This window comes from Glandiceps talaboti, chromosome 12, assembly GCF_964340395.1.
Source record: "Glandiceps talaboti chromosome 12, keGlaTala1.1, whole genome shotgun sequence".
NCBI classification, from domain to species: domain Eukaryota; kingdom Metazoa; phylum Hemichordata; class Enteropneusta; family Spengelidae; genus Glandiceps; species Glandiceps talaboti.
Window position 1 is genome coordinate 13,183,179 of NC_135560.1, and position 13,121 is coordinate 13,196,299.

At 35.4% G+C, this 13,121-nt stretch overlaps 2 protein-coding genes across 2 annotated transcripts; one reads left to right on the top strand and one right to left on the bottom strand.

The window, feature by feature from the left end:
- The first annotated feature begins 490 nt into the window (after positions 1-490).
- LOC144443239 (putative ATP-dependent RNA helicase DDX49) lies at positions 491-8,404 on the top strand. Its single transcript, XM_078132660.1, has 12 exons — positions 491-644; positions 1,096-1,219; positions 2,229-2,314; positions 2,840-2,961; positions 3,778-3,956; positions 4,364-4,504; positions 5,175-5,250; positions 5,675-5,849; positions 6,582-6,656; positions 7,313-7,401; positions 7,778-7,849; positions 8,201-8,404. Exons 1-12 carry the CDS (start codon positions 491-493, stop codon positions 8,252-8,254), a joined length of 1,347 nt encoding a protein of 448 aa, XP_077988786.1. The 3' UTR covers positions 8,255-8,404.
- Positions 8,405-9,285: 881 nt separating this feature from the next.
- LOC144443842 (ciliary microtubule associated protein 1A-like) lies at positions 9,286-12,132 on the bottom strand. Its single transcript, XM_078133411.1, has 4 exons — positions 12,078-12,132; positions 10,658-10,768; positions 10,008-10,121; positions 9,286-9,773 (listed from the first exon to the last, which is right to left on the bottom strand). The coding sequence occupies exons 1-4, from the start codon at positions 12,130-12,132 to the stop codon at positions 9,286-9,288; spliced, it is 768 nt and encodes a 255-aa protein (XP_077989537.1).
- Positions 12,133-13,121: the final 989 nt, after the last annotated feature.

The window sequence follows — 13,121 nt, forward strand, 5'->3', positions numbered from 1 at the left end:
AATAAATAAACCCAACGTATAAGTCAGGCCATTCCGACGCCAGTGACACAGAGATGAATAAACAATATCATTTAACCATCTATGTATGTACTATGTATGTATGTATGTATGTATGTATGTATGTATACTATGTATGTATGTATGTATGTATGTATGTATTTAATTTGTAAACAAAATTGATGTTACGGTGGGGTTCACAGTTGTTTAAAAAAATCGACCTACCCACCCAATGTGATGGGTTATGTTGCACGTTGAACAACTCTCCCCCCACCACATACACACACACACACACACACACACACACACACACACACACACACACACACACACACACACACACACACACACGCACACACCAGTATAGTTTTACACTCGGAGAAAAGATAAGAGATTGTGGATTGCTTGGATTGGGGGCGTCCTATTTTTGCGCCCTCTATTTCGAAAGTAGACTTTAAATAAACGTCAATAAACGTTGACATTTGTTATCAAAATGGCGGAAGTGGACTCAGATCGGGACGATCGCGACATGATCGCTAATTTCAGTGATCTAGGATTGAATGATTGGTTAGTTAAACAGTGTAAGGCCATGGGTATAACAAGACCAACTCCTGTACAAATTAATTGTGTACCACCAATTTTAGAAGGTATGTCAGTACATATTGAGTGTCGGCTATGCTAGCCATGCAGCACGTGTACATTCTCATCATAGCTACATATTTTAACCACAGTTGTGAATTACACTGTTGTCTTTTCATCGGAGATTTGTGCAGAACTTGTTACACGTACATCCACTTCATTCTTTAAATAGGTACTATATACAGATGTGTGTATTTATGTCTCAGAATATCATAAATACATTGAAATGTAATCCGAGACCATTCATTGCCAAGGTTTTGAAACCATGGTAAAAAACCATGGAGTAATTTACGTATGACTTCTTTTATATTGAGTGCAGAGAGATATTAAAGAACCAAATATTTTATCAAATTAACTCGCATATAGTTCATTCTGTTGTAGAGATAACAATCCTACAGGTACAGATCTCAGAAGATCTTTGAATCATTTATATTATTTTGATTTTCATTACGCACACAGGACGTGATTGCATGGGATGTGCCAAAACTGGAAGTGGTAAAACTGCAGCATTCGCTTTACCTATTTTACAGACATTATGTGAGGATCCCTATGGTATATTCTGTCTTATTCTTACACCTACACGGTAAGTCGACTTAAAAATAAAAAAAACTATAGTTAGCAAAGTTTTAATTCAGCCTGTAAAGAATTTGATATTATACACATTAATATCAAAGTTTGTATGGATATTGTAAACCGTGTTGCCAAGGACCAAGCGTATCCTATCATCCATAAAAGCGTTGCATAGTATTCAACTGAGAGCACAATTTGGTCTTTCAATTTGGTCATTAATTCTGAAGTAGACTGTAGGATTCATCGCTGCTTCTGTAAATAGGAGTATACACAATGATGAATCTTAGTTACAGTCAATTTCTGAAGACGATTGACAACAAAACTTGATCATGGTAGCCATATGGATGAAAAGTTGGCATTTCTTTTGAATTAATAATTAATGAAAACAACTGTGCTGTGTTTTTTCTACTTGATAAACAACAGCAATGTGAAACAACACGTACAGACCATGTCCATGTTTGTATTTCATTAATTGCGACGAAACACTATAAAAAAGTGTCATTAAATGTATGTAATTGTATGTATACATGTGTGTGTATGTATGTATGTATGTATGTATGTATGTATGTATGTATGTATGTATGTATGTATGTATGTGTGTGTGTGTGTGTGCGTGTGTGTGTGTATGTATGTATGTATGTATGTGTGTGTGTGTGTGTGTGCGTGTGTGCGTGTGTGCGTGCGTGTGTGCGTGCGTGCGTGAATGTATGTATGTATGTATGTATGTATGTGTGTATGTATGTATGTATGTATGTATGTATGTATGTATGTACATGTACGTACGTATCTATTTAATTTGTAAACAAAATTGATGTTATGGTGGGGTTCACAGTTTCACTTATAAAATCCTAGCAGACAAGGAATTCTGGAAAAGATTGAAAGTAAATTCGTGATATACTTATTACAATGTAAGTTATAGTGATTACCGACCATAGTACATTTTACCTGTGAACATGCAGTGAATTGTGTAAGCTGTAACATACAAATGTTTTAAATCTCTTCCGTCTTTGATCTACCAACAGAGAGCTTGCCATTCAGATTGCTGAACAATTCAGAGTTTTAGGAAAACCCATTGGATTGAAAGATGCTGTTGTTATTGGTGGTAGGGGTAAGTACAGTGAAATTCTTGGCATGTCTTGTTGGCAGGATTACATGTATTGCATATCTTATCACTCAGACTGATCACAAAGTTACAATCTGTTAGGCCAATGTATGAGAGATGCCATCTGATCTTGGCCCACTTTTCATACCACGCCAATATTCTTTGCTGTATTTCAATAAAATGTTACGCAGTATGTCATATTCCAGTTATTGTAAAGACAAAAGATTGAACAGTTTGGCCACTAGGGGTGCTAATCAACAACAGATTTTGGCTAGAATTATGGGCCAGAATCATTAAGTACTGTGGTGTACTTAATCATGTAGTACGACTTTGGATATGCACTTTAGGGGTTGCTGAATAAAGCTCCAGCGAATGAGTACCTCTGTCTAGGCCCATCTACCGCCCTCAGTGGCAACGTTCGGTCACCTTTACAGTAAGCAGAATAACCCAAGGGGTATAGCAGCTAGACTATGGTGTACTGTACTTTGAAATTCATTTGAAAACATGACACATGTACTTGACTTATTACAGATATTGTACGGCAGTCTATGGATTTATCAAACAAGCCACATGTTGTCATAGCAACACCTGGGCGATTAGCAGATCTTATCAGTTCTTCTGATACCTTCAGTCTTCGAAAGATCAAGTTTCTGGTGAGTTATCAGAAGATATATAACTGTAACAAAAGTTTGTTTTCTAGATGTTGGTTTAACTGACATTTTTTGTGGGAAATCAATTCCTTGATCCATGCCATCTCTGTGTCAGAATATTTATATTGTAAAAATAAAATGATTCAAAGATATTGACATTTGTTGAGATTTTGGTCACTTTTAAATATTCCAAAAGACGATATTGATTAGAGTGGCATTAGATTTTGTGTAAATGTGTCTTCGTGTAGACTAACCCCTTCATTACTTAATATTTAGTGCTCAAGTTTCTTCCCTATCATCAACCTCCAGGTTTATATACTAGGAAGAAATCTGGTAAAACTTGCATAGATTTCTTACTTTTATAGTGGCAGTTGATAGGGAGAGATACATGTGTGGTAAAATTTGCATAGATTTCTATACTTCTGTGCTGGGAGTTGATAGGGAGAAATCTGATAAAATTTGCATAGGTTTTGATACTTTGATAGTGGTAGTTGATAGGGAGAGACACATGTATGGTAAAACTTGGAAAGATATCTGTTTTGTTCGGGGAAGTAAAAAATTATGTAAAATCTACATACGTTCCTCACCAATATTATGGTATAATATCTAGGAAACTATGCCACTTTTGATGTATTTCCCTATTTCTGTTACTGTGGTTCCCAATCCTCAGTAAAAAAAACGCTGTCTATACTTTGTACTATAATTTTGGTGAGTGTCTCAGGTAGACTTTACCAACTCATCATCGTCCTCACTAAAGTCACTGCTCGAGTACCAAATAATTTATCACTACATTTTCCTTTATTATCCGAATACTCTCAGGTACTTGATGAAGCTGATAGACTTCTTGAAGACTCTTTTGCAAAAGATCTTGGAACCATATTTGATGCCATACCCGAAAAAAGACAGACACTGTTATTTAGTGCTACTCTTACAGATACCTTGGAAAGATTGAAAACAATGGCACTGAACAAACCATTTATTTGGCAAGCCAAAGCAGAGTAAGTCATCAAACTGATTAAAAAATCTGATGTAGTGAACTTGGCGTGATTTCTTCATTTACCTCAGTTTCCTACATTTGTTTTTCTTCCGTGAGTTATCACCTTGTTCCTACATTTAACACAGTACCATAGGAGTTCACGTTCAAATCGCCATCATTCCCTAAACAGCAATACACAATATATGTATCACCATGAAAGTATCACCCAACGCTAGAACCTTTGATCCATTCCCAGTTGTCCTTACTGTGGGTGATACTTGGTATGGTATGGTATCAAAACAGACCTTCTAAATAATATCAACATCAATAGCATGAAGTTTATCATACATCAGTTGACTTCACTTTGCTGCTAGTATCGCAACCAAATGTTTTTTGTAAATTTATTCGTCACATATTTTGTCTTCATAGAATTGCAACAGTTGAACAATTAGATCAACGGTATGTGTTAATGCCGGCCAGAGTTAAAGATGTGTATTTGGTACAGGTTCTACGAACTATTACTGAAGACAAAGACAATTTCTCTGTTCTGATATTTACAAATACATGCAAGTAAGTACAGTTTGTTCCATATCTTCTATTATCGATCTCATTCCTAGGAAGCAAACTATTTCAGTATTTGTGGCCAATTTTATCACTTTTATCACACTTCTGTTTAATGTGGAATTCTTGCAATACACAATAGGTATCTGCTACACCATGGATGTCTAAAAATAACAGAATAAAAGAAGTTCTGTATGTAGAACCCTGGGGTTTTATCAAGTACAGTATCTGATTTCTTGACATTGCAGTCTAGATTTTAATACCCCTATACAAATGTACTTCGCAAATCTTATTACAATGTTTTTGCTAAGGTTTAGGAACCCTGGTAAAAGAAAGGGGTAATTATGGTAAAACTGGCATAGTTTCCAATGCATTGTGCCAGAATTTGGGTGGGGAACCCCGGTATAATGACTGGAGAAGTCCGGTAGATTTTGGCTACTTACTGCCTTTTACAAAGACACTGATAGGAAACCCTAGTAAAATGACTGGGGAACTCTTGGTAGATTTTACCTACTTACTGCCCATAACAAAAACACTGTATTACTCCTCATGATATTAGTGGCATTGATGTAGATACCTCTCCAGATAAGTAATCAGATTATGTAGCAAAAATAAATCAAACAATAATTATAGCACTTGAATCTAAAATGTGATTTTGGTTGTTAATTTTATCTTGTAGGAATTGCCAAGCTTTAAATGTTATGTTGAGAGATTTAGGGTTTAAATGTACAGCACTTCATTCCATGATACCTCAGGTAAGTACAACTTTTATGGTTGAAAACAAACCTCAAATATTTGCTGAGATTTTACTTTCTCTGATGAATGAAAACAATATTTTTTGAAGTATTGGTTTTAAAAAGTGGAGACAATGCAAAGCCTTTATGCATTGTCATTATTTCCTACATTCGTATGTCAAAGTAGAGTCAATTGTGATAGTGTCCGTTAGTTTTCAAAATTAGTTTTCAGATTTTACCTGCTGTGAGATTAATAATTCAGTCACAATATAGAATTGGAAATAGACCAGACATAGATATGGAGAATAATTGTCAAATTTTTTTCAGAAAATTAATTTTTAAATATGGAATTGAAATATCCAGTAACAGTATAGAATTGTAAATGTATTTTTTGGAAGCGACTGATACATATTTCAAATATTGTTTGTTTGTTTTTTTTATCTAGAGAGAACGAATGTCTGCCCTCTCCAAATTCAAGTCAACCATAGTTCCAATTTTAATAGCTACCGATGTTGCTAGTAGAGGATTAGACATACCAACTGTAGAACTTGTCATTAACCATAATGTACCATCATCACCTAAAGATTATATACATCGTGTTGGTCGTACGGCAAGAGCAGGTGGGCTAAGACAATTACATATTATTTCTCAACATTTTTCATTGTTCAGCCATGGAAAATTTAAGTAAATTCACATATGCCATGTCCTTGCTTGTAACTCATTAATGAAGTAAAGTGTTTGATATTGTATGTAAATAACAAACTTTTTACACAATCATTAATCTTGTGCCATTTATTGAGTTACAAAGCACAGACTTTATCAATGTTGTTTCACATTGATTTTTGAAGTAGGAAACCATGATAAAATTGTTTTATAAATTAAAAATCCAAAATAAATACCCAAACCTCATCTATATGTCCATTTTAACAACAGAACAGAGGAATCTAGTGTACTAAGGCCTTAAAAAAAATAATTGTTTGGTTCCGATAACCCAACCTAACCTAGTTTTTCGCTGCTGACTCTAACTTTATTTTAGGTAATTTGAAAAAAATATTGAAAAATCTAAAAAAATTTGCAAAGTCATGAGAAAAATAGTGAGATTTTATGTGATCAAAATATCATGGCTGAATACAGTGCAGCACACAATGTCGTCTGCAAACACATCGATGAGAAATCTTTGTTGATCTATACAAACATTGTAACAACCTGAACCAGAACCAAAAATAAAATAAAATAAAATAAAAAATTCCCTACCTATTGGGCGTTATTGGAACCACACAATGTTTGGCCTAATGTGAACGATAGATAATGTACTTTGACATTGATTTAGATTGTCAACATTTTACTTGTAGGTCGTGGTGGAATGGCTATAACATTGATGACTCAGTACGATGTGAAATTAATACATGCAATTGAAGAACATATCAGTAAGTATTATTCACGAGACACCCATCAAATGTTTTGAACTTGTTATTTTAAATTTTGCAAAGGACAATATCTTCAACATTTTTTTATGTTCCCAGTTACAAGTAGTCTCCCAAGGGCTATACCAAATGTTTCGCAATCAGTCATGTTGTTATCATTTCACACAAAAGAACGCAGTTATGTTTTTTTTTTTTTTTAAATGCTTTATTCAAGGAGAGAATGCAAAAGCCAATAGGCATGAGTAAGTCTATGATTAGAAATAAAACTGATGTTATCTAGCAAGAAAACAACAACAACCTCAACTTACCAAATGATCGGCTGTAATCATAACCTGTATAGGTTACATACAGCCGTCTTCCGGTGACCTCTTTCTATTTTTGTGGTATTAGTAATGTAGTATCTACCAGTTGGCAGGTTAACTCAGCTGGTTAGCACACTCTGACTAGTGTTTAGGGGATGTGGGTTCAATTCCTACACCTGTCACTTTTTTCCCTCATTTATAACAAATTTAATGTAGTAGAAGACTTCAGTTCTAGTGATGAGTTGATTACTGGACACTGAACACTACCTCTTAAAGGCTCTTTATGTAAAAGTTACTATTCATGATGTGAAATAAGTGCAAGCCCAGACCATGGAAATTTCATTTCTTGTGTTCTAGATACTAAATTAACAGAACATAAAGTTGATGAACCAGATGTTGTGAAGATAATGAATGAAGTTTCTGTTGCCAGAAGAGAAGCAGAAATTGTAAGTGATGTAGATTATTCACTAAGTGTTGTAATATCTAAGATAACAGACATTTATGCATAAACCATAGAGCTTTATGTTAACTTTTAAATTGGTGTAATTTGCATATTTATGAAGTAATTTGCATTCAAGACTAATGTATGCATATACCAAAGACGCTTTGATACCTTGTGTAACTTGTGTAGTATTTTTGCATATTTATGAATTAACTTGCATCATCAATAATTTATGCATATACCAAAGACGCTTTGATACCATGTGTAACTTAAATAGTTATTTGCATATTTATGAAGTAATTTGCATAAAACACTCATTTATGGATAAACCAAAGTAGATTTATTGTTACTCTCATAACATATTTGTTTTTCTATTGCAGACTTTAGAAGAGCGTGACTTTGGTGAAAGGAAGTTAATCAACAAGAGAAAGCAGCTAATCTTAGATGGAAAGGTAAATGTTGTAGATGCTCATCAAAACTCACCTCTTAAGTTTCCTAAATACTCTAACTTTTTCACCTTGTCCAAAAAGAGCTATGTCTGGTCAGGAAATATGCAAGAATATCACCTAGTACTGTTTGCCATGAAAAAAGATCAAAATCAAAACGTTGATATGGAACATATACATGTAAAATATTAGGTTGGTACAGATGTTGACCGTTCAATTTTCACCAGTTTGTTCTATGAAAAGGATGAATATTATGATTCATGTCCTCACAAGGGAATATTATGTCGGCAAATATGCAAATTTGAATTTCCATATCAAAGAGTTACTGGATAACATGTCTTATTTCTTGCCATACAGGATCCTGACCAAGTTTTACATAAAAAGAAGAAAAAGAAGAGAAAATTACCCTAAAAAATTGAAAGGAAATGATATTGAGGGGGGTTTTATTGAAAAAAAGACCAGGACATCATTTAATGCCTGTACCAGTTGATCATGGGCATGGACAGATATGTCAATGAATCACCAAAATTAGAAATTATACTTTGTACATTTTAGACCATTATTAGCCGTTTATTTAAGATGTAAAAATGAACATTTTAATATAAAGTTTATGAGAAAGACTTTGTGTTGTGTACTACATGTATTTCATTTATGCCCACTTAAAACCAAACGTGTGTGTGTGTGTGTGTGTGTGTGTGTGTAATAGACCTACAATTATACATGTAATGAATAAGGGACGTCTAGTCTGTAATATTTAATTATGCATTATGGCAGGGACTCTAACCCTTGACTTTGACATTCATCTTCAAGGTCAAATTGTATTTAGCATGCACAATATCTCTGAAAGTTTTCATAGCCTGGGATACTATTCAATTGTCTCTACTAATATTAGAGGTAAGCTTTCTGATAAAATAAACCCATAACTCATGACCTTGACCTTCATATTGAATATCAATTAACAATTTACTTGTACTCCAGTAACTATTGAAGTATTGCAAATAAACACACTACTCAAATGAACATGCAAGACACTGCTGTATCAACCACTAAGGACCCAAGAAGTAAAAAATTGACCGATATATATTTCATCTTATTTTATTTACATATATTTCATTTGGCTGAAAATTCAAAGAAAGTAATCACTGGGAAATTGTCAAACATCTTGCAAGTGTTCTTCATCTGTAAAATGTCTTCCAATGTCATATAGATATACTTTAATATTATTTAATTATTTTTGAAATAGCACCAATTTCTTAATTTTTCCGTCATGATTATTAAAATTAATTTTTACATATCATATCACGTCATGGCATACCAATGATGAAGGACGGTTATACTTTATAAATAAAAGTTTTTTTGTGCAGCAAATAGTGACACACGTGGTGATATAATAAGTCAACAGTCGATAAGTCCTTTACTTAGGTGACGTTGAGGTATCCCTTTTAGTCCGCTACTTCCACAATAAGTGGTGTCACATATTCAGAATGCCGAATTCCAAGTGAATGGATAGGTTGCTTTGGTTTGTTCACTGTTACTTTTTCCGGGCTATGAGCCCCAGGTCCGGGTTTCTTGGTTCTGTCTCCTGGCATGTAACTGCGTCCTAGCATAGAGTATACAGGTGCCTTGTTAATGTTGCTGGGTATATCAGGAGCGGTGGCGTTGTAACGACCTGGGCCGGGAGTTTTGGCCATGTCTTCGAGGTAGCTGCCAGTCGTAGCCCGTCTTGTCATTGAGTAACTCGGACACGAGTTTTTGTTCGCCACTTTAGGTCCGAGTAGTGGTGGCAGTGAGTAGCTATTCGAGGCCGGTGCAGCGTCTCTTTTACGGTACCTTGTTCTTGCTCCCATCGAGTATTTTGGTGCGTGCCTTTCCCCTTGTGGATGGACCTTCTCCGGACAATAGGCCCTAGGGCACGGGGTCTTAAAAGTATCTGAAAATTGAACGAATAAGTAAATTAGTAACGACAGAAAAGTCGTTTTCTTGTTATACTATTTTGATAATTCTGCTGCAGGTTTAAACAAATGTTCGCCTTTCTTTGACTGAAGCTGCATCTTATCATCCACCTAGACAAGTTCTTTCCTTTGCCTGTACAGCTTTGTCTCCATATGCAATAACACTCGTGTTTCTTTCAATATCGATGCATTCTATAGTACACTATACTTACGTGGGTCTTTCTGTCTACCGAGAATTGAGTACGACGGTGTGCCATCTCTACCAGCCCTAGTTACACGTGGATTTATGAAATAACCTGGACCAGGACTGCAGTCTTTACGGAACACTGGTAGAAAAATAAAGGTATAATTAATAACTATATATCAGTGTCTATACATTATGTGTGAAGGCAATGTTTCGTTTTTTTCAAGACAAATCAACACTGCTGTATGAGTTCAATTCGTTTTCGCGAGAACTAGGGTTTACGGTGCTATGCTGTACGACAGACAGTTATCATTCTTACTCGTCTGTGGCTGTACCACAAGTTCCTTTGAATAGTAACAGTTATATGCATATGCATGTTATGGCGTCTATCGCTTTTGTTTTTATAAACATAACCCAAGCTTCAGTGGTTGTCAGAGTCGTTGGAGCAATAAATTCACGCCGTTTGTTCTTTGTAAATACTATCTTGATAAATATTGAGCGCGTGTGTAGAAGTCGCCAGTCATAACTTTGTAGTCAGTGAAATTGCGAAAAAAAATGTGATAAAAACAATATTTATGGGGTAACCTCGGTAAAGTGAATGTGTGATATATGCCTTTCTGTGTTAACAGTTTATGACTAAGCTTGGTCACATGTTTTCTTGTATGTATACACACTTACTTGTGGAAACGTGACGTTGGCCGAATGAGTAGGCAGGGTTCATGTGTTTGGTTGTATCATGTTTGATGTAGCCACATGAAGACGGTAATGCATAACGTCCTGGACCGGGACCTGTGAATCAAGAAATATGACATTTAATTATTTACCATTATTATTATTATTATTATTATTATCATCATCATCATCATCATCATCATCATCATCATCATCGTCATCGTCGTCGTCGTCGTCGTCGTCGTCGTCGTCGTCGTCTGCGGCGGCGGCGGCGGCGTCCTTCAAACTATCTACTGATTAAGTGTACGCCATATACCACTGCTTGACTCCTACTGTTATGAGAAATCAATTTTATCCTCAAAGGTTCAATGACAGAAATTTTAACTCGGAGATAATCACTGTACTTAAATTTTATCACCCTATATGCCATAACAGAGAAAACAATAAACAGTTAGCTATATTCTTCATTGTATAGTAGATTGGACAGATATTGGTAATGTAATGTAACCTCATTGCTCTAATTCTAACGAGAACTAGTATTTCGTGTTTTTTTCAAACTTTCCATAAACTTATAAATTATCTTATTGTCTTCGTACTGAGTGATGTACACAGTTATAATCTAATACATTTTAAATCATGTGACATGCGTGTTTTGATCCCAACATATCTGTGGAAGTACTTGATCAATAAAACACTCTGGCCGTAATGAAGAGACACTCGTAAAATGACGGGTAATACTAATAGTCTCTCATAAAAAATAAGTATTTCCAGGGACTTATATGTATACGTTCCAAGTATTTTGAAGTAGAATGTATACAGTATGCACATTCGAAAGCATGGTGAATTGAGACTTTGTGACAGGACGAAACCGAAAATACCCCCCCTCCCTTCTCAACAATGGAAAGAAAATGAAACTATCAATAAATGAATGAATTGTGGGCATCGCTCCGTTAAGAGAACTGTTATACCATGGAAGTACTAGTATATCCAACTTCCATGATAGAAACGAAGGAAACAAGAAAAGTAAATAAACGAAATTTGGTCAGTACGTGTAGTACTCAATCTGATTAAAATCCGATGTAGATGTCGGCTAATCGTTCATTGCTATTTTACCTTCGTTATTTTGCCTGAATTGAGCTTCTTGGTACACATGTTTACATTTTTTAGGAGGCGATCAGACTAAAAATGTAAACATGTACCAAGAAACTCAATTCAGGCAAAATAACGAAGGTAAAATAGCAATGAACGATTAGCCGACATCTACAGCGGATTTTAATCAGATTGGTGTAGTACTATGTGTTGTATTTAGAATACTTGTCTATATCAACATGTAGTTGAGGGTTCCACGCTGGACGCGACGCTTCCTACGTACGTTGTCCTCGCATATTTAAAATACTACAATATGATGAAAAAGTGTGATATTTACCTCTTTCTCTGGCTGCGATTATTGTCTTGTCACCGTTGTCGCTTTCTTCTGCCATGGTTATGTATAACGTTTCTCAAAAAAAAGTATTAGAATGACTGAAAAAAACAAACAAGTCTCTGTCCCGCAACGATTGTTGTGTGTTTGTGTTACGCTGTTTTGTTCTAGAGTGACTGTTCGATCGAAATCGTTTCTCTTTTTGAATGTGCGTTCTATTGCTATGGACGCATGTAAACTTAGTTACAGATTTGCATATGCAAATTTCATAGTGATGGTGTTTACAGCTGGTTGCAACACAACATTTTTATTATCATTCACGAGTCCGGGACTATTATTATGTAAATGACGTGTTTAAATGCCCTTGGTATGAAAAAGAGAAATATTGATTTCGTCTCAGAGCGTAACGATAAGGAGTCTGATATTGCGCAGCTTTTGTCGTGTCACTATCAACAATACATTGTTGTTGTTGTTTTCCCTCATAAGACTTGAATCAAGCATGGAGGTATCTCCCCTTATACCTCCATGGTTCAAGCAAAGGGAATCAGGCCTACCAGATGCCCATCCTATATGAACTATTCGTAGCTTTCACAGTCTGTGAAGGTTTGTATGTAGTTCGACAATGGTCCACTGATTATTAAGACTTGGGACTTGGACCCGGGGGGGGGGGGGTAGACGGCAATACGGGGAGGGTCCGCGCGAAAGGGGGCTTTTTTTATGCTGGTTGGTATCAGAAAGGGTATACTTTCCATGAGGTGGTGGTATAAAGAAGGGTCGGTGGTATAAACAATTGGTATTACAACACATTGGGTTTCAATGTTTGTGAGGAGCCTCCCAATATGTACAGTTCCAATTAATAGGTAGCACGATGTTTATTACGTAAATGACATATCTAATAAACGACCAACAAATATAAGTGACAACATCAGTTTTATTTCCAAAAACTTTATTATATTATTAATTCTAGAATAGGGAGTATACTTTCTTTAAATTGAATTTCTACTACGTATATATCAGGTGATACATTGACAGCTATGTTCTCCACGCATG